The 26,608-nt window shown below is 47.9% G+C and overlaps 1 protein-coding gene across 1 annotated transcript in view; it reads left to right on the top strand.

Annotated features, from left to right (window-relative positions):
* The window catches only part of LOC120916855, a 167,856-nt gene that overhangs the window by 101,571 nt on the left and 39,677 nt on the right, over positions 1–26,608 (top strand). The window contains exons 9-12 of the mRNA XM_040327798.1: positions 7,648–7,767; positions 13,135–13,207; positions 16,733–16,781; positions 20,899–21,168. Of these exons, the coding sequence (XP_040183732.1) occupies positions 7,648–7,767; positions 13,135–13,207; positions 16,733–16,781; positions 20,899–21,168 (512 nt within the window). The remainder of the gene's footprint in view (positions 1–7,647; positions 7,768–13,134; positions 13,208–16,732; positions 16,782–20,898; positions 21,169–26,608) is intronic.

Raw genomic sequence — 26,608 nt, 5'->3', positions numbered from 1 at the left:
AAGAGAATGCGACGGCCGCGTGTACCTTCGTGAATCGCCGTAATCAGCTAATTAGCATACCCGACGCGGAAAACAACGCAAACTTCACCCAGCGGGCGCCAAAGTATTACACCTACGATCCGAAGGCGTACGAAGTCTGTCGGATCGAAGCCAAAAGCCGTCGTATCTTGGTTTGAGGATTCAAACTAAAGATACGACGCAGCTAATTTGAAAGTACGCCGGAGTATTACAATATACACTATATACACTGATACACAATATATACTATATACACTGATACACAATATATACTATATACACTGATACACAATATATACTATATACACTGATACACAATATATACTATATACACTGATACACAATATATACTATATACACTGATACACAATATATACTATATACACTGATACACAATATATACTATATACACTGATACACAATATATACTATATACACTGATACACAATATACACTATATACACTGATACACAATATATACTATATACACTGATACACAATATATACTATATACACTGATACACAATATATACTATATACACTGATACACAATATATACTATATACACTGATACACAATATATACTATATACACTGATACACAATATACACTATATACACTAATACACAATATACACTATATACACTAATACACAATATACACAATATACACTAATACACAATATACACTATATACACTAATACACAATATACACTATATACACTAATACACAATATACACTATATACACTAATACACAATATACACTATATACACTAATACACAATATACACAATATACACTAATACACAATATACACTATATACACTAATACACAATATACACTATATACACTAATACACAATATATACTATATACACTGATACACAATATACACTATATACACTGATACACAATATATACTATTAATACACTTTGGCCATTGACAAGCAAATATACAAAAAAAGAAAGGCCTAGGGTAAGGGTTGCTCAACCTTTTGAAGAGTGAGGGACACTTAAAGTGGAGTTCCACCCAAAAATTGAACTTCTGCTCTTCGGAACCCTCCCCCCCACCTCCGGTGTCACATTTGGCACCTTTCAGGAGGGGGGAGGGGGGAGAAGATACCTGTCTAATACAGTTATTTTGCTCCCACTTCCGGGCATAGATAGCCAAGCCACTTCCACAGCCCCCCCTCGCTGTCTTCTGGGAGACACACATGTCCCAGAAGACAGCAGGGACCAGTGGTATTGCGCAGAGCGAGTTGCGCATGCACAGTAGGGAACCAGGGAGTGAAGCCGCAAGATGGCGGCGCCTCCACCCGAGAGCCGACTAACAGATTCGGGCAGGGCCGCCATCAGGAGAGGCCCGGCTGGCCCCCCTCCCGTTTTTTTTGTTTGTTTTTTAATTTTTTTTAATTTTTTGCTTTACACCTGTAAGGGGCTCGATGGCCCCCAGGGTCCCTAACAGGCCCGGCTAGCCCCCTCTCCCGTTAATTTTTTTGCATTACACATGTAAGCTGCCCAATGGTCCCCAGGGTCCCCCTGCCATTTATTTTTATTTTTTTTACTTAGAACTTTTTTTTTGCATTACACCTGCCCCCCCCCCCGCGCTTATTATCTTGCGTCAGGAGAGAAGAGATTACATTTTTTTTTTTGTCACCAAAGGCAGAGGCATGATGGGACTTGTAGTTCCGCAACAGCTGGAAGGCCACCAGTTTGAGACCCCCTGGCTTAGACGCATGGGGGAAAACGGTTGTCATTCAGTTGTGAGAGGCAAACTGTAGATGGTTTCCTGAAAATTCCGTGTTTGGGCGCGACGCATACTCGGAGAAAAGAAAAAGTAAATAACGCGTCCGCTCTTTATAAATATGAGGAACAAAAGTCTACGGGGCTCTCGCCCAACGCCAGTCATTGTGTGCGAATGGAGCTAACCTATGCGACGGCTGGGAAGGGGTTAAACCAAATGGCTGCCAGCTGATGATTTATTGATGCTGCGGGTTTGAAGTGGAGTCGGAAAGCTGAGCCGAGTCTCTGTTGAATGGTCTCGGGGCCCTTCGGGGAGCCACATGGAAATCAATTAGCAGCACAGGAGGAGATGGGGCTTGTCCATTTACTATCGACGTCCCACTTCTGCTCCATTCAGCACTCCATTGGCACTCTCTTCCTGCGGAAACACAGCGAGAAGCGCGAACAAACGCAAAAAAAAAAAAAGGAAAGACTTGACACGGGGGGTTGACGAGTCGCGGAACTTCACCGAGAGTCGAGTGACCTTGTCTTTCACGGTGACCTCTTCTGGAGCAGACGGCTCTGCATCACATTACGCTTATGGCAGGAGTTCTCAACCGCAGTCCTCGAGGACCCTTCACCACTCGCAAGCGACAAAAGTTCCCGAGCCTGACGGCTTCACCTATAGAAGACGGTCCAAATGTTCTCAATGTATGACCTGAAAGGGTAACTCCACTTTTCATAGAAAAAAAAAAGAAGCAAATGAAAAAAATAATAATGTAGCAAATACAATTGTTACACAAGCCATACTGTAATGGAATGTTGTTACCTGTAGAACAGAAGTCCCCAACCCTAAACACGGGCTGAAAGGCCAAACCCTTCTCACCCCCAACCCTGTCACATCCCCACACAGCAAGAGGAGTGAAAATGCACTGCAGCCTTTTATTAATGACTTAACTGCTTAAGGACCAAGTCACGCCGATATACATCGACAGAATGGCACGGCTGGGAGGATCAACGTATACTGTATATACGTTGGCCCTTTAAGAGCGACATTGTGGGCGCGTGCCCGTCGCGAGCTCCATTTGTGCTGGCTCTGCTATTCACTGGTTGTTAGGGACACTGGCGGGTGCTGGATCTGTAATTCACTGGTTGTTAAGGATGCTGTTGGGTGCTGGCACTGCTATTGACTAGTTGTTAAGGACTCTGGCAGGTGCTGGCTCTGCTATTTACTGGTTGTTAAGGATGCTGGCAGGTGCTGGCTCTGCTATTCACTGGTTGTTAAAGATGCTGGTGGGTGCTGGCTCTGCTATTTACTGGTTTTTGGGGATGCTGTTGGGTGCTGGCTCTGCTATTCACTGGTTGTTATGGACGCTGGCGGGTGCTGGCTCTGCTATTGACTGGTTGTTAAGGATGCTGGCAGGTGCTGGCTCTGCTATTCACTGGTTGTTAAAGATGCTGGTGGGTGCTGGCTCTGCTATTTACTGGTTGTTATGGACGCTGGCGGGTGCTGGCTCTGCTATACACTGGTTGTTAGGGACATTGGTGGGTGCTGGCTCTGCTATTCACTGTTTTTTAAGGATGCTGGCGGGTGCTGGCTCTGCTATTGACTGGTTGTTAGGGATGCTGGTTAATTCTGGCTCTGCTATTCACTAGTTGTTAGGAATGCTGTTGGGTGCTGGCTCTGCTATTCACTAGTTGTTAGGGATGCTGGCGGGTGCTGGCTCTGCTATTCACTGGTTGATATGGATGCTGGCGGGTGCTGTATCTGCTATTCACTAGTTGTTAGGGGTGCTGGTGGGTGCTGGCTCAGCTAATTACTGGTTGTTATGGATGCTGGCGGGTGCTGGATCTGCTATTCACTAGTTGTTAGGGATGCTGGTGGGTGCTGGCTCAGCTATTCACTGGTTGTTATGGATGCTGGCGGGTGCTGGCTCTGCTATTCACTAGTTGTTATGGATGTTGGCGGGTGCTGGCTCTGCTATTCACTGGTTGTTATGGATGCTGGCGGGTGCTGGCTCTGCTATACACTTGTTGTTATGGATGCTGGCGGGTGCTGACTCTGGTATTCACTAGTTGTTATGGATGTTGGCGCGTGCTGGCTCTGCTATTCACTAGTTGTTATGGATGCTGGCGGGTGCTGGCTCTGCTATTGACTGGTTGTTATGGATGCTGGCGGGTGCTGGCTCAGCTATTCACTGGTTGTTAGGGATGCTGGCGGGTGCTGGCTCTGCTATTCACTGGTTGTTATGGATGCTGGCAGGTGCTGGCTCTGCTATTCACTGGTTGTTATGGATGCTGGCGGGTGCTGGCTCTGCTATACACTTGTTGTTATGGATGCTGGTGGGTGCTGGCTCTGCTATACACTTGTTGTAATGGATGCTGGTGGGTGCTGGCTCAGCTATTCACTGGTTGTTATGGATGCTGGCGGGTGCTGGCTCTGCTATACACTTGTTGTTATGGATGCTGTTGGGTGCTGGCTCTGCTATTCACTGGTTGTTATGGATGCTGGCGGGTGCTGGCTCAGCTATTCACTGGTTGTTATGGATGCTGGCGGGTGCTGGCTCTGCTATTCACTGGTTGTTATGGATGCTGGCGGGTGCTGGCTCTGCTATTCACTGGTTGTTATGGATGCTGTTGGGTGCTGGCTCTGCTATACACTTGTTATGGATGCTGGCGGGTGCTGGCTCTGCTATTCACTGGTTGTTATGGATGCTGGCGGGTGCTGGCTCTGCTATTCACTGGTTGTTATGGATGCTGTTGGGTGCTGGCTCTGCTATACACTTGTTATGGATGCTGGCGGGTGCTGGCTCTGCTATTCACTGGTTGTTATGGATGCTGGCGGGTGCTGGCTCTGCTATACACTTGTTGTTATGGATGCTGGTGGGTGCTGGCTCTGCTATACACTTGTTGTAATGGATGCTGGCGGGTGCTGGCTCTGCTATACACTTGTTGTAATGGATGCTGGTGGGTGCTGGCTCAGCTATTCACTGGTTGTTATGGATGCTGGCGGGTGCTGGCTCTGCTATACACTTGTTGTTATGGATGCTGTTGGGTGCTGGCTCTGCTATTCACTGGTTGTTATGGATGCTGGTGGGTGCTGGCTCAGCTATTCACTGGTTGTTATGGATGCTGGCGGGTGCTGGCTCTGCTATTCACTGGTTGTTATGGATGCTGTTGGGTGCTGGCTCTGCTATACACTTGTTATGGATGCTGGCGGGTGCTGGCTCTGCTATTCACTGGTTGTTATGGATGCTGGCGGGTGCTGGCTCTGCTATACACTTGTTGTTATGGATGCTGGTGGGTGCTGGCTCTGCTATACACTTGTTGTAATGGATGCTGGCGGGTGCTGGCTCTGCTATACACTTGTTGTAATGGATGCTGGTGGGTGCTGGCTCAGCTATTCACTGGTTGTTATGGATGCTGGCGGGTGCTGGCTCTGCTATACACTTGTTGTTATGGATGCTGTTGGGTGCTGGCTCTGCTATTCACTGGTTGTTATGGATGCTGGTGGGTGCTGGCTCAGCTATTCACTGGTTGTTATGGATGCTGGCGGGTGCTGGCTCTGCTATTCACTGGTTGTTATGGATGCTGTTGGGTGCTGGCTCTGCTATACACTTGTTATGGATGCTGGCGGGTGCTGGCTCTGCTATTCACTGGTTGTTAAGGACGCTGGCGGGTGCTGGCTCTGCTATTCACTGGTTGTTATGGACGCTGGCGGGTGCTGGCTCTGCTATACACTGGTTGTTAAGGATGCGTGGGTCCCTGAACACTGACAGCCCGAGTTAGGGGGCAAGTGCCTGCATCCACATGGATGTCAAATTGGGAGCTGAAAATCACTCTCCAGACACCAAAGCTAGTGGTGACCTAATTTATAGGCCACAATGAAAAAGTATTGTTGGAAAATGTGTTTTATGCAAAGATCAAAGTCAGACTGTCAAGTTCTTATGGGAAAAGGAGATGGCAGGAAAATGTATCAGGAACAGATTTACGAAGGGTGTTGTTTTTTTTGTTTTTTTTACAATATGGTTTTTGTACCTCTGCTTCATTTCTCATCATAAACAAGCCATGCGGTCCTCAGTGTGTGATCGGTCACTGCGGGGTGTCGCACGCTGCACTTGCCTTTTGCGGTTTGTTGCTAATATGCAATCTGCAGGATCACAAGAGCCCCGAGACATTCAACTCCGAGGAGCCACGTCGCCACACAACGTATCGTCATTAATGGCCCCTTCCCAAGAATCTCCACCCCACGCTGTATTATTATTACTTACAACAGCTGCGTCTGGTGCTGCTCATTAACCTCCGGGCCCCAGGGTACCAAAGCTGTATCTGCAACCCTGATATCCCGTTCTCTCAGCGTCACCTTGTACTGAGCATTGGAAGGTTGGCTGTTTTGGGTCTGCAGGGCAATCACAGTTGACTAGAACTTTCCAGCCCCCGGCTCCATACCTACAGCATGGGAAAGAATTCAGAAGGTTGGCTCAGCATCAGAAGCAGCATCCATGAGGGCTCAGGATCCTCAGATAATCATAGATGAGTTTATTCTGGTCACAGATCAGTAGGAAAGCTGATCTGTTACTTGTGGTTCTGTCACTATGTGATCTCTTCTACCTTTACAGAGCCTATTGGGAAGTACGGGCATCACCGGATTTTTTTTTTTTAAAGTGTATTTTGTGCCACGTGTACTCGAGAGAGGAGCCGGACTGCAGGAGTTGGGAGTAGGCAGGCCTCCCCCAGAGGCAATCTGCCACCTTTCTCCATGCCCCGGGTGGCAATGGCGGGTGTGTGAGGGGGTCCTCCCACACAGCCCGCCCTACCTGCTCCGCTTTGAAGCCCAACGGGGCAGAGGGACTCCCTATAAGGGAGTGAGAGGATTTGCCCGCTCAACCAGCCCCGTTAGTCCTTCGCCTCTCCTTTTTAGAGACCGCGTGGTCAAAGTGCGTGCATGTTAACCCAATTTCGAGTGCGTGTGTAGGTGTGGTGTTTTTTTTGTCGGAGGGGGGTGGGCGTACTAAGCGCAGGCTTACCTCGCATAGCACACCCACCGGGAGCCGGGCTGAGACCACCAAACTCAATTCACATGTAGCCGAGACCGGGATCCGAACCCCTAGCTGCAGAGGTGAATGGCTTGTCAGCGCAGTGCCAATCGCGTTGAGCCACCGCAGCTCCCTGATGTTCACCGGATTTCACTTGCTGGCTAAAGCTCGGTTCACACTGCCTTGACCTGAAAGTCACGCGACTTACGGTGCAACTTTGCCAGGCGACTTCCCGGGGGCAACTTGAGTGATACTGAAAAGATAGAAATATAGAATAAAAGTCGGATAGAATTCAACTTGAAGTATTATGGGAACCTGCGTTGTGCCTTTGGAGTCACCCTGGCTGGTCGCCCACTTCTAGGAGGAGTAGCCACAGTACTAAACTGTCTCCATTTATAGAAAATGTGTCTGTCAGCTGATGGATGCCTGCAGGGCAGGGATTATGTTATATCTTTTGCCAATCTTTATTTTTTGTATGCCTTTTAGATATCATTAGTCTTCAAAGAAGAACACGCCCCTGAAGAAAGGGAATTTCCCTGAAACGCGTCGGGCCTCATCACAATACTTGTATTCATTTATGATTGTTTTTATGTATTCTGAATTCTTATGAATTATATTCATGATTTTATGGTCGCCATATACCTGGCTTCTTAGACATTTATACGTTAATTAAATGATTTTCAAATTTATCATTTTTGGTATTCTTGTTGCCTTTAAAGTCCCAACCCCGTGCTAGGGGGACACCCCCTTTTTTCGTTCTCAATTGGGCATTTAGGTTTGCCCCTGCCATGGGAGATTGGTGGGCATAATAAAATGTTCAAAGCTTTTTACACCTGTTTTTAATTAGTGTCTGATGTGATGTTTTACAGGCAGGAGAAGTTGCATGTGGACAGTTTACGTGTCATGAGGGTTGTGCAGGAAATGCCGGCACGTCAACGCCGGAGAATTCGCCAAGAGGAACGATCAGAGACCAGCATGGGAAAGCTAAAGTAAGTGAAGGGTTAATGGACCCGGCAGTTGATGGCGTACCAAACAAATTATATGAATATTACATCACTGTGTAGGCAGGTGCAGTTAGCTACTTTGCCACTAGGTGGCTCTATACCAGAATAGTGTCTGGTACAGCAGGTAGTGACACCAGGTGTTAGGCTCATTTTAGGTAGAGCCCTCCCATGGTGAAATCAGGGGTGGATCAGCACCCAGGGCCGCCATCAGGGGGGTACAGGCAGTACACCTGTAAGGGGCTCGGAGGCCCCCAGGGCCCCGGATGGCAACCCCCCCTTTTTTTATTTTTATTTTTTATTAAAACAATTTTTTTATACATTTTTTTATTTTTATATATATATATATTTTTATTATTAAAGGCCCAGAGGTCCCCAGGGCCCCCGGATGGCAACCCCCCTTTTATTTTTTTTTATATTTTTTTTTATTAAAGGGTTTAGAGGTCCCCAGGGCCCCATGTGGCAACCCCCCCCCCCCCTTTTTTTTTATAAATGTTTATTTTTTTATTTTTGTTTATATTTTTTTTATTATTATTTTTTTATTATTAAAAGGCACAGAGGTCCCCAGGGGCCCCGGATGGCAACCCCCCTTTTTTTATGTATTTTTTATAAATGTTTATTTTTTTATTTATTTTTTATATATTTTTTATTTATTTATTATTTATTAAAGGGCCCAGAGGTCCCCCTTTTTTTTAATAATTTTATATATATATATATATTTCTTCTTTCTTTGTAAAGGCCCCCCCTCTCAATTTCAGGCGGCAGCACCCCCCCCCCCCCCCCCCGTTCTCTGCTCCAGGGGGCCTATGCCTGAAGCTGTGTAAGGGGCCCCAAAATTCCTGATGGCCCTGCACCCATATTAATGTCAGATAGGGAGGAGCACAGAGCTGGGGCATGGGAGCTCAACACTCCACACCTGTGAGAATGTGTCCAGCACATGTAGGCTCTGGACTGGACAGGAAGCCCGGAGGAGTGGACCCGTATATAGGCGGAGCCGGCAGTATGGACCCGTATATAGGCAGAGCCGGCAGTACTCACCCTGTTCCTTATTGAGGCGGGGGATAGGAAGGATTGAAAAACGTCTTTTAGGCCAGGCTGGAGATCCATGTGTGAGGCTTCCCTGGAGACTGCTAGAGGAAGATGGAGACCTCACCTGCTGCAATAAAATGAGTCCGGGGCTCGGGTGAGCGGATGGTGAGCCCATCCCAAAAAGGGATCTTTTACAGAAACATCAGTCGGGTTCACTCGAAAAAATAAACGGTCCCTTTAATCCAGAAGGGGATGAAATCTGTCCTCATATTATTCCCCTCTGGATAATGTAACAAACATTCCATTTCTCTTATTACAAAAATAATAACTTCCTTCATTTACATTATTATTCTTTTGTAGCCAGAAGGTAAAATTTGTCACGAAATACTTCTACATAAGCCGTTCCTTAATTACAGCGCCATTCGTAGTCCTGCTTTCTTCCATGACAGATTCAACTTTATTGCTTAAACTTTCATTTCCCCCGAGAGATTCCATCGTTCATCCGGGGAAATGCTGTGTAATTACACTCCAATGTTCTCCTTATATTCCTCCTAGATAAAAGGAAACTAACCTGAAAGATGTTTCTTTGCTGCAGTGGAATGTATAGAACTGTATATGTGGTGTTGTAGTATCCTTGTGCCTGAACAAAGATGGCGCCGTTCAGGGCTTTTCTTCTCTGAGAATAGGTGCAGGTACTCCCTGAGTCACCGATTTTCTCCACCCTCTACCCACCTCCGAGCACTGTCTCTTGATTCCACCCCCTACCCACCTCCGAGGACCATTCCTTGGTTCCAACCCCTACCCACCTCCGAGGACCATTCCTTGGTTCCACCTCCCTACCCACCTCCGAGGACCATTCCTTGGTTCCACTGCCTACCCACTTCCGAGGACCATTCCTTGGTTCCACCTCCCTACCCACCTCCGAGGACCATTCCTTGGTTCCACCCCCTACCCACCTCCGAGGACCATTCCTTGGTTCCACCTCCCTACCCACCTCCGAGGACCATTCCTTGGTTCCACCCCCTTACCTACCTCCGAGAACCATTCCTTGGTTCCACCCCCTTACCTACCTCCGAGAACCATTCCTTGGTTCCAACCCCTACCCACCTCCGAGGACCATTCCTTTGTTCCAACCCCTACCCACCTCCGAGGACCATTCCTTGGTTCCACCCCTTACCTACCTCCGAGCACCATTCCTTGGTTCCACCCCCTTACCTACCTCCGAGAACCATTCCTTGGTTCCAACCCCTACCCACCTCCGAGGACCATTCCTTTGTTCCAACCCCTACCCACCTCCGAGGACCATTCCTTGGTTCCACCCCTTACCTACCTCTGAGGACCATTCCTTGGTTCCACCCCCTTACCTACCTCCGAGTACCATTCCTTGGTTCCAACCCCTACCCACCTCCGAGTACCATTCCTTGGTTCCACCCCCTACCTACCTCCAAGGACCATTCCTTGGTTCCACTGCTTACCCACCTCCGAGCACCGTCCCTTGGTTCCACCCCCTACCCACCTCCGAGGACCATTCCTTGGTTCCACCCCCTACCCACCTCCGAGGACCATTCCTTGGTTCCACCCCCTACCTACCTCCGAGGACCATTCCTTGGTTCCACTGCCTACCCACCTCCGAGGACCATTCCTTGGTTCCACCCCCTACCTACCTCCGAGGACCATTCCTTGGTTCCACTGCCTACCCACCTCCGAGGACCATTCCTTGGTTCCACCCCCTACCTACCTCCGGGGACCATTCCTTGGTTCCACTGCCTACCCACCTTCGAGGACCATTCCTTGGTTCCACCCCCTACCCACCTCCGAGGACCATTCCTTGGTTCCACCCCCTACCCACCTCCCAGTATCATGTCTTTTGGAAAATACAGAACAAAGAATAATTTTGTGGTGTTGAGTAATTTGTTTGGAATTTGTTAATGAGAACAAGGAAAACTGTAAAATGGTTCCCTGCAGCCAGCAGCAATAGACTCGGCCCTGCCCCTGGCGCCTGCGTCATTGGATTTGATTGACAGCAGTGGGAGCCAATGGCTGCGCTGCTATCAATCTATCCAATGAAGAGCCGAGAAGACCGAAATTCCCAACGCGGGACGTTCAAGGGCTCAGGTAGGTAAACGGGGGGCTGGGGGGCTTGTAAGCATCGGATGTTTTTTCACCTTAATGCATAGAATGCATTGAGGTGAAAAAACATGAACCTTTACAACCCCTTTGAATCCCCTTTTACTCCATACCTCCCTTCTGGGAGATCTGGGGTGACTTCAGTTTGTGCCTCACTCTAAGTTAGACCTGAAATTGCTGCCCCAGGGCCACACCCGGCCCTTAGGCTTAGGGTGACCACGTGCCCCAGATTGCCCGGGACAGTCCTGCATTTTGCACCTTCAATTTAGGACAATCCAGTGTCCCAGAATGAAACTGACACAGCTACCCCCCCCCCCCCCCCCCCCGGGCCAATCTGGAGGAGCACATACCCCGCCCCTGCTTGTGATTGGAGAAATCATAAATCCCGCCTCTTGTGTCCAATCACTGTGCTGTGATTCGTTACACCACAAGCTGATTTTTGGGAAGGGGGGGGGGGGGGTGTCCCTGAATGGTAGTTTGGAGATGTGGTCACCCTACTTAGGCTGTCCCTTGATGCCCCCACTCTCAGCCAACCTCTCTGACCCTCACTCGGGAAGCTGACAGATGTGAAGATCTGCAGTGACTAGGAGAGTTCCTGAGGAGCTGATAGGTTAGGGTCAGGGTTCTGAAAGGCTCGGTTCTGGTGAGAGAGCATCGGCTCGGAGACACTCCGATGCCAGCAGGTCAGCAGTTTTTGAAATACTCAGACCAGCCCTCCTGGCTCCAACAACCATCCCACGTTCAAAGTCACTCACATCCCCCTTTCTTTCCCATTCTGATGCTCAGTTTGAACTTCAGCAAGTCATCTTCACCACATCTAGACGCCTAAATGCATTGCGTGTGATTGGCCGACTAGCAATTTGTGTTACCGAGCGATTGTACAGCTGTACCTAATAAAGTGGCCGCGGTGAGTGTATGATCGGCTTTGTTGCCCGCCCACCGGCTTCAGATTGATATTGACACCCAAGAACATAGAATCGTGTTCCTCCTCACACAGCCAACTGGCCAGAAGACCTTAAACAAAAAAAAAGAAAAGAAAAGAAAAGCGTTGTTTGCCCTTGTAATAAAATTAGATTATCGTCCCGGAGGGAGGTATCACCAAACGGTGGAAAAACTGATAATCTCACCGACACAATTCGATTTTTCTGGATGGAGTTCTCAGGTAACGTCACTGCCGGGTGGAACAGACCACTTTGAATGACAATGAAGTGAAGCGTTCCTCACATAACCTTGTTAGCGGATCACCGAGCTTCCCACACACAGCGCGTTATGGCGGCCAGACGCGTCATTGGTGGTAAAACAATCGCCCGTCCTTCAACCCATCAATTCCCTCCGTAGCGGCAGCTACAGCTATTGATGAGTGAGAACAGGTAAAGTTTGAAGATTGTAACGGCTTTATTGTTTTTTAAATAACAAACGTGTTATACTTAACTACTTGCCGACCAGTTCTACGGCGGCAGGTCGGCTCCCCTGCGCGAGAGCCTGTACAATAACGTCGGCTCTTTTAGCGGCCACTAGGGCCAAATGTGCGCAGCCGGAGGCGTGTGCGCCCCCTGCTCGTCCCTGACTCCCGTGCGCATGCCCGGCGGGCGCGATTGCCGCCGGGCACCCGCGAACGCTCGTTACAGAGCGGGGACCGGGAGCTATGTGTGTAAACGCACAGCTCCCGGTCCTGTCAGGGGGAGAAATGCTGATCCTCTGTTCATACAATGTATGAACAGCGATCTGTCATTTCCCCTAGTGAGGCCACCCCCCCTACAGTTAGAACACACCCAGGGAACATACTTAACCCCTTCTCTGCCCCCTAGTGTTAACCCCTTCACTGCCAGTGACATTTTTATAGTAATCTAATGCATTTTTATAGCACTGATCGCTATAAAAATGACAACGGTCCCAAAAATGTGTCAAAAGTGTCCGAAGTGTCCGCCATAATGTCGCAGTACCGAAAAATAATCGCTGATCACCGCCATTACTAGTAAGAAAAAAATATTAATAAAAATGCCATAAAACTATCCCCTATTTTGTAAACGCTATAACTTTTGCGCAAACCAATCGATAAACGTTTATTGCGATTTTTTTTTTACCAATTCTCTTTTATTTGCTGCGTTTTTTCTCTGCCGCGCCCTTTTATTATTACCGCCCCCCCCATGGAGGTCGGTGGAATAGATGGAATCCATCGTTTTCTTTTGTTTCTTACAGAAGGGCCGCTGAGCGAGTTTATCAGGAAAATCATCAGAAGCTGGAAGATGACGGAAAATATCAAGTCCTTAAAGTGAGAAGGGAAAATATTCATTGTGTTCACTTATAACATTTATAGATTTATTTTACTATATTCACTTCTCAAAGTGTTTCTTTATTTATTTTTTATCAGCTAAATACATTATATTACCGAAAGTATTGGGACGCCGGCCTTTACACACACATGACCTTTAATGGCCCCCCAGTCTTAGTCCGGAGGGTTCAATATTGAGTTGGCCCCGCCCTTTGCAGCTATAACACCTTCACCTCTTCTGGGAAGGCCGCCCACAAAGTTTAGGGGTGTGTCTATGGGAAGGCCGCCCACAAGGTTTAGGGGCGTGTCTATGGAAAGGCCGCCCACAAGGTTTAGGGGTGTGTCTATGGGAAGGCCGTCCACAAGGTTTAGGGGCGTGTCTATGGGAAGGCCGTCCACAAGGTTTAGGGGAGTGTCTATGGGAAGGCCATCCACAAGGTTTAGGGGTGTGTCTATGGGAAGGCCGCCCACAAGGTTTAGGGGGGTGTCTATGGGAAGGCAGTCCACAAGGTTTAGGGGTGTGTCTATGGGAAGGCCGCCCACAAAGTTTAGGGGTGTGTCTATGGGAAGGCCGTCCACAAGGTTTAGGAGGGTGTCTATGTGAAGGCCGTCCACAAGGTTTAGGGGTGTGTCTATGGGAATGTTTGACCATTCTTCCAGAAGAGCATTTGTGAGGTCAGGAGCTGATGTTGGATGAGAAGGCCCGGCTCGCAGTCTCCACACAAATTCATCCCAAAGGTGTTCTATGGGGCTGAGATCAGGACTCTGTGCAGGCCAGTCAAGTTCCTTCACCCCAAACCCGCTCATCCATGTCTTTATGGACCTTGCCTTGTGCACTGGTCCAAATCATTTGGTGGAGGGGGGATTATGGTGTGGGGGGGAGGGGGGATTATGGTGTTGGGTTGCTTTTCAGGGGTTGGGTTGGCCCTCTAGTTCCAGTGAAGGGAACTCTTAAAGGTAAATGTTTTTTTCACCTTAATGCATCCTATGCATTAAGGTGAAAAAACATCCGACTGCACCGCCCCCCTCCCCACCCCCGAATCCCCGTTTTACTTACCTCACCCCTCGAAAGTCCCGCGCGCGTCCTCGTGATCCTCTTCCGTTCCCAGCCTGGCCGTTGATTGGCTAGGCTGGACGGATTGATAGCAGCGCAGCCATTGGCTGGCACTGCTGTCAATCAAATCCGATGACGTGGCACGCTGGGGGGCGTGGCCGAGTGATCCAGTTGGTGGTTATGCCCGCCGCTGTATCATGGGAGCGCGCCCGCAAAAGCTTTCCACCATGCGAGGGAGCTCTCATGAAGGTGGAAAGCTCTTGCGGGGAGGAGCCGAGACAGCCACCGAGGGACCCCAGAAGAGGAGGATCGGGACCACTCTGTGCAAAACGACCTGCACAGGGGAGGTAAGTATCACATGTTTGTTATTTTATATAAAAGAAAATTACTTTAGTATTCCTTTAAGGTGTCGGCATACCAAGACATTTTGGACAATTTCATTCTCCCAACTTTGTGGGAGGAGTTTGGGCACAGCCCCTCCCTGTTCCAACATGACTGCCCACCAGTGTGCAAAGCAAGGCCCATAAAGACATGGATGAGCTAGTCTGTGGTGGAGGAACTTGACTGGCCTGCACAGAGTCCTGAACTCAACCCGATAGAACACCTTTGGGATGAATTAGAGCGGAGACCACGAGCCAGACCTGCTTGTCCAACATCAGCTCCTGACCTCACAAATGCTCTTCTGGAAGAATGGTCAAACATTCCCATAGACACACCCCTAAACATTGTGGACAGCCTTCCCATAGACACACCCCTAAACATTGTGGACAGCCTTCCCATAGACACACCCCTAAACATTGTGGACAGCCTTCCCATAGACACACCCCTAAACATTGTGGACGGCCTTCCCATAGACACACCCCTAAACATTGTGGACGGCCTTCCCAGAAGAGGTGAAGGTGTTATAGCTGCAAAGGGCGGAGCCAACTCAATATTGAACCCTCCGGACTAAGACTGGGGGGTCATTAAAGTTCATGTGTGTGTAAAGGCCGGCGTCCCAATACTTTTGGTAATATAGTGTGTGTAAATATATATATAATTGCCAATCAAACATCAAGCAAGTATAGAAAAGCATACAAAAGGATGTCCCAAATTCCCCCGGCAGGATTAACAATAAAAAATGTTCACAAAATAGTAAGTACGAGGAAAGAAAAGGAAAGCAGTCATCACAAAAGTAAAGTGCATTGGATTTTTATTTGGATACAATGTAACTCTGACATTTGTCACCCATATAAATCCCGTATAATAATAATAATGCGGTGAAGGAACGCCGTCCTCCATTTATCTGCGACCCATAAACAGTCCTCGCCGTTCTGACACAGATTAATATATAATAATACAGCGGGGGGGGGGGGAGGGGCGCACTCTCCTGCTGAGGTACACAATGATAAATAATAGAAGACACGCCCCCCCCGGGCGACACATAAAACACTTTACTAGACGCGCCATCGGACGGCCGCGCTCCTTTCTGCTGCGATAATGTAGAGATGTCACACGTCGCATTCAATCATTCTGGAGTCATTTCTATTCACTTTATAACCCGTTCCCATTTAATTATTTAATGACCCCCCCCCCGGAAACGGTCACAATGACATTAATAAGTTTGTGTTTTGTCTCTGAGGGTCGGGCGATGAAAGATGTTAATAAAAATCCCGTGCTGCGTAGTGACAGGACACTGATCACCATTCCCTGTGATTGGGAGCAGTGATCAGTGTCGTGTCACATGTAGCCCCCCCCCACAGTTAGAACACATCCCTAGGACACACTTAACCTCTTCAGCGCCCCCTACTGGTTAACCCCTTCACTGCCAGTGTCATTGTCATAGTAATCAGAGTAGAGCACTGATTGCTGTATAAATGACAATGGTCCCAAAATAGCTTCAAAAGTGTCCGATGTGTCCGCCACGATGTCGCAGTCACGATAAAAATCGCAGATCGCCGCCATTACTTGTAAAAAAATATATATATATATTAATAAAAATGACATAAAACTATCCCCTATTTTGTAGACGCAAAACATTTGCGCAAACCGATCAATATACGCTTATTGCGTTTTTACCAAAAATAGGTAGAAGAATACGTATCGGCCTAAACTGAGGGAAAAAATGTTTTTTTTTATATATTTTTGGGGATATTTATTATAGAAAAAAGTAAAAAATATTGAATTTTTTTCAAAATTGTCGCTGTATTTTAGTTTATAACGCAAAAAATGAAAACCGCAGAGGTGATCAAATACCACCAAAAGAAAGCTCTATTTGTGGGGAAAAAAGGACGCCAATTTTGTTTGGGAGCCACGTCGCACGACCGCGCAATTGTCAGTTAAAGCGACGCAGTGCCGAATCGCGAAAAAGTGGCCCCGGTCATTTGGCAGCCAAATCCTCCGGGGCTGAAGTGGTAAATAGATGTCTTAATAGTCCATAGTTATAAAAAAAAAAAAAATGATCATTTTTATATTACTTGTTTCTTTTCCAGAATGCTTGGATGGAGAATGAAGCTCGCCCCGCAGACGAGGAACACAAAGGTGAGATTCAGTAGGAAGACTACAAACTATTTTTCCTGTATAGAAGTATTTCCAGTACTCAGGGTTCAAGTCCGTCATTGGTGATGGCGGTCACTCATTGGAGAGGCAGACGTTTCTCATTGCTACAGAAAACCTTAGCCACCTTTGGAGGATTTTACAAACCTGCCCTACGCGTTTCATAGAATTATTCCACTTCCTCAGGAGCTTGAATGAGACTTGTGCATTAAACATAGAAACAATTACTACAAGGATAACAGTATTTCCAGTACTCATGGTTCAAGTCTGTCACTGTTGATAGCGGTTACTCATTCAAGAGGAAGACGTTTCTGATTGCTCCACCTTTGGAGGAACTCTAGGGTTTCACTGAACTTCTCTATGCATTTCATGGAATTATTATGCTTCTAAGAAAGGCAGCTTTACGCGTTTCATGGAATTATTCCGCTTTCTCAGGAGAATGAATGAGACTTTGTTGTGCATTAAACATAGAAACAATGGCCCGGATTCAGAAACAATCACGTATCTTTCTGCGGGCGTAGCGCATCTCATATGTGCTACGCCGCCGTAACTAAGTCAGGCGAGTACCGTATTCAGAAACAATTTGCGTCCTTAGTTACGGCGGCGTAGCGTATATGGGCCGGCGTAAGCCCGCGTAATTCAAAGTAGGTTGGCAGTGGGCGTGTTTTATTAAAATGAACCGTGACCCCATGCAAATGAGGGGCCGAACGAACGACGCATGCGCGCGCATGCTCAGAGTCACGTCGCAAATACTCCCCAATATACGTCGGCTCAATGCTTAGTCGACGTGAACGTAACTTACGCCCAGCCCCATTCACGTACGAGTTACGCAAACGACGTAAAATACGACGCTGTTCCGACGCTTCCGACGTCCATACCTTAACACGACTTACCCCTGCTTTATGAGGGGTAAAGTTACGCCGAACCAATGCCTTACGTAAACGGCGTAGCTAAATCCGACGGGCGCAAGTACGTTTCTGAATCGGCGTACAACCTCATTTGCATATTCTACGCGTAAATCTACGGAAGCGCCCCTAGCGGCCAGCGTAAATATGCACCCAAGATACGACGGCGTAAGAGACCTACGTCAGTCGTATCTTGGAAAAAACTAACGTAAATGCCTTTCTGAAAAGGCGTAAAGATGCAACGACGCACATTTAAAATTACGGCGGCGTATCTGGAGATACGCCGCCGTAAATCCTTTCTGAACCCGGGCCAATTACTACAAGGATAACAGTATTTCCAGTACTCATGGTTCAAGTCTGTCACTGTTGATAGCGGCTACTCATTCGAGAGGCAGAATTTTCTCATTGCTCCACCTTTGGAGGAACTCTAGGGGTTCACGGAACTTCTCTACGCCTTTCATGGAATTATTATGCTTCCAAGAACGGTGGCTCTTTACGTTTTGTAGAATTATTCCGCTTCCTCAGAAAGATGAATGAGACTTAGTTGTGCATTAAACATAGAAACAATGGGGTAGATTCACGTAGATCGGCGTTTCTTTGCGCGGACGTAACGTATCCTATTTACGTTACGCCTCCGCAACTTTTACAGGCAAGTGCCGTATTCTTAAAAGAAAGTTGCGGCGGCGTAGCGTAAATAGGCCGGCGTAAGCCCGCCCAATTCAAATAGTGAAGAGGTGGGCGTGTGTTATGTAAATTAGGCTTGACCCGACGTGATTGACGTCTTTCCCGAACGGCGCATGCGCCGTCCGTGGAATTTCCCAGTGTGCATTGCTCCAAAGTACGCCGCAAGGACGTCATTGGTTTCGACGTGAACGTAAATGACGTCCAGCCCCATTCATGGACGAATTACGCCAACGACGTAAAAAATTCAAAATTCGACGTGGGAACGACGGCCATACTTAACATTGGTACGCCGCACTTACGCCACCATATAGCAGGGGTAACTATACGCCGGGAAAAGCCTAACGTAAACGGCGTAAATGTACTGCGTCGGCCGGGCGTACGTTCGTGAATTCGCGTATATCTTGCTGATTTCCATATTCCGACGCGTAAATCAGCGTACACGCCCCTAGCGGTCAGCGGAAAAATGCAGTTACGATCCGACGGCGTAAGAGACTTACGCCGGTCGGATCTAATAGAAATCTATGCGTAACTGATTCTATGAATCAGGCGCATAGATACGACCGTCCGGACTCAGAGATACGACGGCGTATCTTCTCTCTGAATCTACCCCATTTACTACAAGGATAACAGTATTTCCAGTACTCATGGTTCAATTCCGTCATTGTTGATAGTGGTTTCTCATTCGAGAGGCAGAAGTTTCTGATTGCTCAAGGAACCCTTAGCTGCCTTTGCAGGAACTCTAGGGTTTCACGGAACTTCTCTACGCATTTCATGGAATTATTATGCTTCCAAGAAAGGCGGCTTTACGCGTTTCATGGAATTATTCCGCTTTCTCAGGAGAATGAATGAGACTTAGTTGTGCATTAAACATAGAAACAATTACTACAAGGATAACAGTATTTCCAGCACTCATGGTTCAAGTCTGTCAACTTTTCCCTCTTCTAGTATCAGCCCCACGCCACCCTCAACTCCCCCTACACACCTTCCGTCCACCCACACTATAACAAACACACTAGCTGCTTTGGCCAGCATATCATTGGTTAGTACTGCGCTCTTTGTCAACACTTCTGTTTAACACAATCCATGAAAACCGCTTAAAAGCGCCCAGCCCGCCCAGCAGAGAGCAGAACAATAGATGCAGCGATTCTCCCGCTGTCTGCTGCTACATACATATACTTGGCCCTTTTGTAATGGGATCATTTCTGAGTTCTGCTGTTATGTCTGGCTCAGGAGTTAATTAGATGCTCTACTAATAGCAACAACATAGCCAATTAGAGATAATTACCCGTGGTCATATTAACCCCGACGGCAAGAGAAGGTTTCACTAGTGATCCTACTTTGGGTGAAAGGGTGAAGATATATGAAAATACAACAAGTCACCGAGCCTTTCAAGAAACCGGCAATATTCAGGACTGATCTCCTAATTGCTTGACTCCGGAGTCAACTTTATCATTATTTTCATGGCTTAATTGCTGCTGCGGATGTCTGTTTGGCATGAGATGGGGATAGGTTATTGCAGCCGCTTGTGCATTGTGTGCCGCTGTCAGCGGGCAGAGGTGTTTTTTTTAATTGTGATGTGTAATAACAAGCGTACTGCTGATCTTCCATACTGTACTCATGCATTTTACTGCTGTGATACATTAAACCCGTATTGCCTACTTATGGAGATGATTATCTAGAAGCAATTAAGGAAACGTAGAAGCAGTGGGAACAGCAGGGTCTTGGATAGGACTATAGACCCGAAGGGACTTTACCTGAAAGGGGAATTACAGCATGTGCCAATATTTAAAGAGACCTTTGGGGTTGATTTACTAAAAGCAAATAGATTGTGAACTTTGCAAGTGCAATTGCTCTCATTTTCCTCAGAGCTTAGTGAATGTGCTAAAGTTCTGCTGATTAAAAAAATAAACAAAATTGCACATAAAATCTAATAAGCTGCCGACATTCCACTAGACATATAAGTGTAGACACAAGGAAAAAGACAATAATGTGGCGCTCCAAATGGTGACAAAATATAAAGAGCCGTGAAGTCCAAGGTGAAATAAATAGACCACCAATATCACGTAAGTGGTAGCCTGCCAGCTGCTTGTACTTTTTTTTTCACTGCCCTGCTGCCCTGCTAGGCTAGGAGTGAAAAGAGGGAGCCTTGTATGGACTTGCAAGCACTTACTCAGAAGCCATGGTATGCCTCTCCTTGGAAGCCCTGATAAGCATCTACTCGGAAACCCTGGTATGCATCTACTCGGAAACCCTGGTATGCATCTACTCGGAAACCCTGGTATGCATCTACTCGGAAACCCTGGTATGCATCTACTCGGAAACCCTGGTATGCATCTACTCGGAAACCCTGGTATGCATCTAATTAAAAGCCCTGATAAGTATCTACTTGGAAGTCCTGGTAGGAATCTAATTGAAAGCCCTGGTAAGCATCTACTTGGAAGTCCTAGTAGGTATCTATTTGGAAGCCCTGGTAAGCATCTACTTGGAAGTCATATTGAGCATCTACTTGGAAGCCCTGGTGAGTATCTACTTGGAAGCACTGGTATGCATCTACTTGGAAGTCCTGGTAGGAATCTACTTGGAAGTTCTGGTAGGCATCTATTTGGAAGCCCTGGTAGGCATCTATCTGGAAGCCCTGGTAGGCATCTATTTGGAAGCCCTGGTAGGCATCTATCTGGAAGCCCTGGTAGGCATCTATTTGGAAGCCCTGGTAGGCATCTATTTGGAAGCCCTGGTGAGCATCTACTTGGAAGTCATTGTGAGCATCTACTTGGAAGCCCTGGGTGAGTATCTACTTGGAAGCCCTGGTAAATATCTACTTGGAAGCCCCAGTAAGCATCTACTTGGAAGCACTGGTAAGCATCTATTTGGAAGTCCTGGGTAGCGTCTACTTGGAAGCCCCGGTAGGCATCTATTTGGCAGGCCTGGTAAGCATCTACTTGGAAACCTTGGTGAGCATCTACTTGGAAGCCTGGTAGGCATCTACTTGGAAGCCCGGTAGGCATCTGCTTGGAAGCCCTGGTAAATATCTACTTGGAAGCCCTGGAAAGCATCTATTTGGAAGTGCTGGTAAGCACCTACTTGGCAGCCCCGGGAAGCATCTACTTGGAAGCACTGGTAAGCATCTATTTGGAAGGCCTGGTATATATTTGGAAGTCATGGGTAGCGTCTACTTGGAAACCTTGGTGAGAATCTACTTGGAAGCCCCAGTAGGCATTTATTTGGCAGGCCTGGTAAGCATCTACTTGGAAACCTTGGTGAGCATCTACTTGGAAGCCCCGGTAGGCTTCTATTTGGCAGGCCTGGTAAGCATCTACTTGGAAACCTTGGTAAGCATCTACTTGGAAGCTCGGTAGGAATCTACTTGGAAGCCCGGTAGGCATCTACTTGGAAGCCCGGTAGGCATCTGCTTGGAAGCTCTGGTAAGCAGCTACTTCAAAGTCACCGTAAGCTCCAAACTTGGAGCTTACACAGGGTAGGTGACTCTTTTATGACCTCCATGTGACAGTGCTGGGAGCCTGAATGGCCAATCTTCAAAGCTACCAGCAGCAGCCAAACTGAATGCAGGGAATAAAGAAAGGGCAAGTGTAAGCAGCTGGTGGCCGCAATTAAAGTGAATTCGTTTAATTGCCCTACACGCATAAACTGCAGTTTCTTCCTAAAACTCACAAGAATGGGATAAGAAAATGAAAAAAAGAGTTCAATTTATAAATCCCATTTGTCATATTGCCCCAGTATTCCCAGTTCTCTGGCCTGCTGCTTGAAGGTTCCAGTCATTTGGAAGAAGCACAGCTGGCACTTCCACAGAGAGCTAATGGCCTGACAGCTAGCGGAGGGGAAGCCTGCTTTCTCATTGGTCCATTTATAGCACTAACACTTTACACCCGTCTGACCGGCATGTTTACTGAGATACAAATGGACCTTTTCTGAAAGACACAAAAACAAAACGTCCCGCTGTACATCACTTAATTCACAAAACCGCCTGCGCTTCGCATTCGTTTGGTCTAGTAAGCATTTCCGACCTACATTCATCAACATAAGATACATTTTTAAGTCATGCTAAATTTTTATGTCTTGAATTCGGCAAAGTGCATTTGAATGTATTCCCGTCTGTTCATTGGGCGCACAGGCTTTCAAAGCCGGCGACGAGATAAAATCACAAACATTCGCGTTCTGAATCATTCACGAGAATAAATTCACCACTCAGGCAGGACTTTATATCTGAATCCGGCGTAGGCTTCATAAAAAGACATTTTAGGAACACAAGTCTGGGAGTGATTTGTATGATGGTACGCTTTACAATTGCGCAACGGCGACAAACAACGGAATTTTTACTATCCTTAGGTGACGCTTTTAAAACCTTAACAGGTTACCACTTTAGATTTACAGAGGAGGTCTGGTGCTAGAATTATCGTTCATGATCTGACGTTCGCAGTGATACCTCACATGTGTGGAACGATTGCTGTTTGCGTGCGCACGGGACTGTGCCTTCGCCTTTTGCGTGCAAGCAACGGGGGGGGGGGGGGACAGGGGCGCTTTAACCACATAGTGACTGCCACATGGCGCTATACATCGACACAATTGCATGGGCAGGGAAATGGGCGTACAGGTACGTCCCTTTAAATTTGCCGCCCAGTGGACGCGCACGTGCCTCATGAGTGCGCTCGCGGGTCCTGGGAACTTGATGTTCCAGGGCGGCCTGCGATTGCGGTGGGCAAAGGCAGAACAGGGGGATTCCTTTGTAAACAAGGCATTCCTCCTCCACTGATCGAATGTTTCTTGTGATCGGAAACGGTGATCAGTGACGTGTCACTGGTAGCTCCTCCCCCTAACAGTTAGAATCACTCTGTAGGACACACTTTAAGCACCACCTAGTGGTTAACCCCTTCACCGCCAGTGTAATTTTTACCGCCAGTGTCATTTTTACCGCCAGTGTCATTTATACAGTAATCAGTGCATTTTTATAGCAAAATGTGTCAAAAGTGTCCGATGTGTCCGCCATAATGTCGCAGTCACAATGAAAATCGCAGATCGCCGCCATTAGTAGTAAAAAAAATGCAATAAAACTATCCCCTATTTTGTAGACGCTATTCATTTTGCACAAACCAATCAATTAACGCTTATTGCGATTTTTTTACGTATCGTCATAAACTGAGGAATTTTTTTTAAATATGTTTGGGGGATATTTATTGTGGCAAAAAGTAGAAAAGATTGCTTTTTTTTTTTTTCAAAACTGTCGCTCTATTTTTTTTTTATAGCGCAAAAAATAAAAACCGCAGAGGTGATCAAATACCACCAAAAGAAATCTCTATTTGTGGGAAAAAAAAGGACGTCAATTTTGTTTGGGTGCCACGTCGCACGACCGCGCAATTGTCAGTTAAAGCGACGCAGGGCCGAATCGCAAAACGTGGCCTGGTCTTTGGCCAGCCAAATGTTCCGGTGGCTGAAGTGGTTAAAAAAAAATATTTTAAAATTAATAATTTAAAAAATAATAATTAACGTGCCCCTGCCCCCCCCCACTCATGCTTGCATGCAAAGGGTGTATGGGCAGCCTCTATACCATATAGGGAAGAACTGGTGATTACCAGCGACCCTTGAAGAGGTGGCGCTACATTTTGAAGGTCTATAATTCGGAGCGTTGTGTGAGCGTATACTGTATGTACAGTCAGGAATGTCTCCGCTTTCATATTTGGAGTCATTTATATCCTGCGCCTCTGCTTGCTTTCTGCGTCTGGATATCTAATGGGATGAAGGGAACCATTGACCTTCTGTGAGGCGGGTTAACTGAGGAGCCACCACGATGGTGTCTGAGGTGGGCTGGATGGGGATTTGTCTGGCACTAGAGCGTGAAATGGAGCAGAGATCAGACTTCTCCGCTCCCACTAAGAGTCAGAGGTCCGATTTCCAGGCTAGACATTATTCATGGCGTGTTTTACGTCTTCTTACCCATAATCATTTCCTATAGATGGACTACTCAGAAAATCTTATGTTTCCATTGTATATATCTACCACCGGGCAGCAGGTGGAGGAGAGCTTCAGACAAAACCTTGTTCATGCTTAACTCTACAGACAAATATAATGGAAAAGCTGGAGAGATCAGATAGAATCTGAACTCCGGATAAACAGCTAAATAGTTACAGTATATACAGGGGCGGACTGCCCGAGGGCCCCATGCCACTAGGGGGCCCCATCAGGGTTGCCAGCCTCAGTAAAATCAGGGACAGTATGTAAAAACTTTTTTTTTTTTACATCTGTCCCTGAAATGCCCCTTACCGTCATCCTTTTGGTCTAAAAATCCCAATATTATAGCTGCCCCGCCTGTCCAGTACCTTTTCAGTGTGTGTATGTGTATTCTGTGTGTTTGTATACTGTGTGGCCCCATAATCTTCTATTGCCTGGGGGCCCCATAATCTTCTATTGCCTGGGGGCCCCATAATCTTCTATTGCCTGGGGGCCCCATAATATCCTATTGCCTGGGGCCCCATAATCTCCTATTGCCTGGGGGCCACATAATATCCTATTGCCAGGGGGCCCCATAATCTCCTATTGCCCGGGGCCCCCATAATCTCCTATTGCCTGGGGGCCCCATACTATCCTATTGCCTGGGGGCCCCATAATCTCCTATTGCCCGGGGGACCCATAATCTCCTATTGCCCGGGGGCCCCATGAGTTGTCAGTCCGCCCCTGAGTATATGAGAGCAGGGGTGTAGATAAGGAGGGAGATAGGGAGGTCCAAATGGTGTGAAACTGATGGGGGCTCCTGGAATGGCAGGTAATGAGAAAGGGGGGGGGGCTTTAAGGTAGGGTGACCAGACATCCCCTGTTTCCAGGATTGAGGACACTGTCCCCGGACCAAGTCTGTCCCCGGTTTCGTCCCCAGACCAAGTTTCTCCCTGGTTTCGTCCCTGGATTGAATTTGAACAGGGGCTGGGGCAATTTCAAAGTAGTCAGTGCAGAATAAAAAAAAAAATCTGAATTACACCCCCCCCGCTCTGCTGCTCCTAATAGCTTGGGGGGGGGGTGTATTTTTTCCATTATCTGTGCCCCTTTCTGATGATCATGTGCTGGTCGGAGCGGAGGGAATATTTCTTCAGTTTCGGGTGCATGCCCAATCAGCTCCGCTCGCATGTTCTTCTGCCACCTGCCTGCTTGTCTCCTTGCCTTCCCTGGTGGCGTGAGCTCCGGAGGAGGGTGGGACTCCAGGTGGGGGTGGGCACTAAAGGGGGTGGCTCTGGGGAGGGAGTACGGTGGCAGGTGGGCTTTGTGGGGGGGACAGTGAGGGGGGCTCCGGGTGGAGAGGAGACTGGAGGGGGGCTCCAGGGGGGAAGTGCTGTGAAGAAGGGGGCAATGAAAGTGGTGTCTCCAGGTGGGGGGGGGGGTTGGGGGACTGAGGAGGGTGGGACTCCAGGGGGGGTAGGCACTAAAGAGGGTGGCTCCGGGGAGGGAGTACGGCAGCAGGTGGGGGGGACAGTGAGGGGGGCTCCGGGTGGAGAGGACACTGGAGGGGGGCTCCAGGGGGGAAGTGCTGAGAAGTAGGGGGCACTGAAAGTGGGGGCTCCTTTTTGGGGCACTGAGGAGGATGGGACTCCAGGTGGGGGTGGGCACTAAAGGGGGTGGCTCTGGGGAGGGAGTACGGCAGCAGTTGGGCTTTGGGAGGGCAGTGAGGGGGGCTTCCAGGTGGAGGGGACACTGGATGGGGAGCTCCAGGGGGGTAGTACGGAGAAGTAGGGGGCACTAAAAGTGGGGGCTCCAGGTGGGGGGGTTGGGGCACTGAGAAGGGTGGGACTCCAGGTGGGGGTGGGCACTAAAGAGGGTGGCTCCGGGGAGGGAGTACGGCGGCAGTTGGGCAGTGAGGGGGGCTCCAGGTGGATGGGACACTGGACGAGAGCTCCAGGGGGGAAGTGTTGAGAAGTAGGGGACACTGAAAGTGGGGGCTCAGGTGGGGGGTTGGGGCACTGAGGAAGGTGGCACTCCAGGGGCAAAGCACTAAGAAGAAGTAGTGGTGACTCCTGGAGTCGGAATTTAGTAATTTTGCTGCATATTTACATTGATTAAAAACAATGACGGGAACATTGAAGGTTAGAGGAGTTTTTAGTGATCGGATTCATATCTACGATGAGATCGAACATCCAAGTTCATTTTCTGATTGATGTAGCATTTTACACTGTGACTTGGCCCCAATCCGCTTCCCTTGGCGGCTCGGCCATCTGACACATGGCGCAT

Source organism: Rana temporaria, chromosome 11 (genome assembly GCF_905171775.1).
Source record: "Rana temporaria chromosome 11, aRanTem1.1, whole genome shotgun sequence".
Classification (NCBI taxonomy): Eukaryota; Metazoa; Chordata; class Amphibia; order Anura; family Ranidae; genus Rana; species Rana temporaria.
This window is presented reverse-complemented; position numbering and strand designations above follow the sequence as displayed.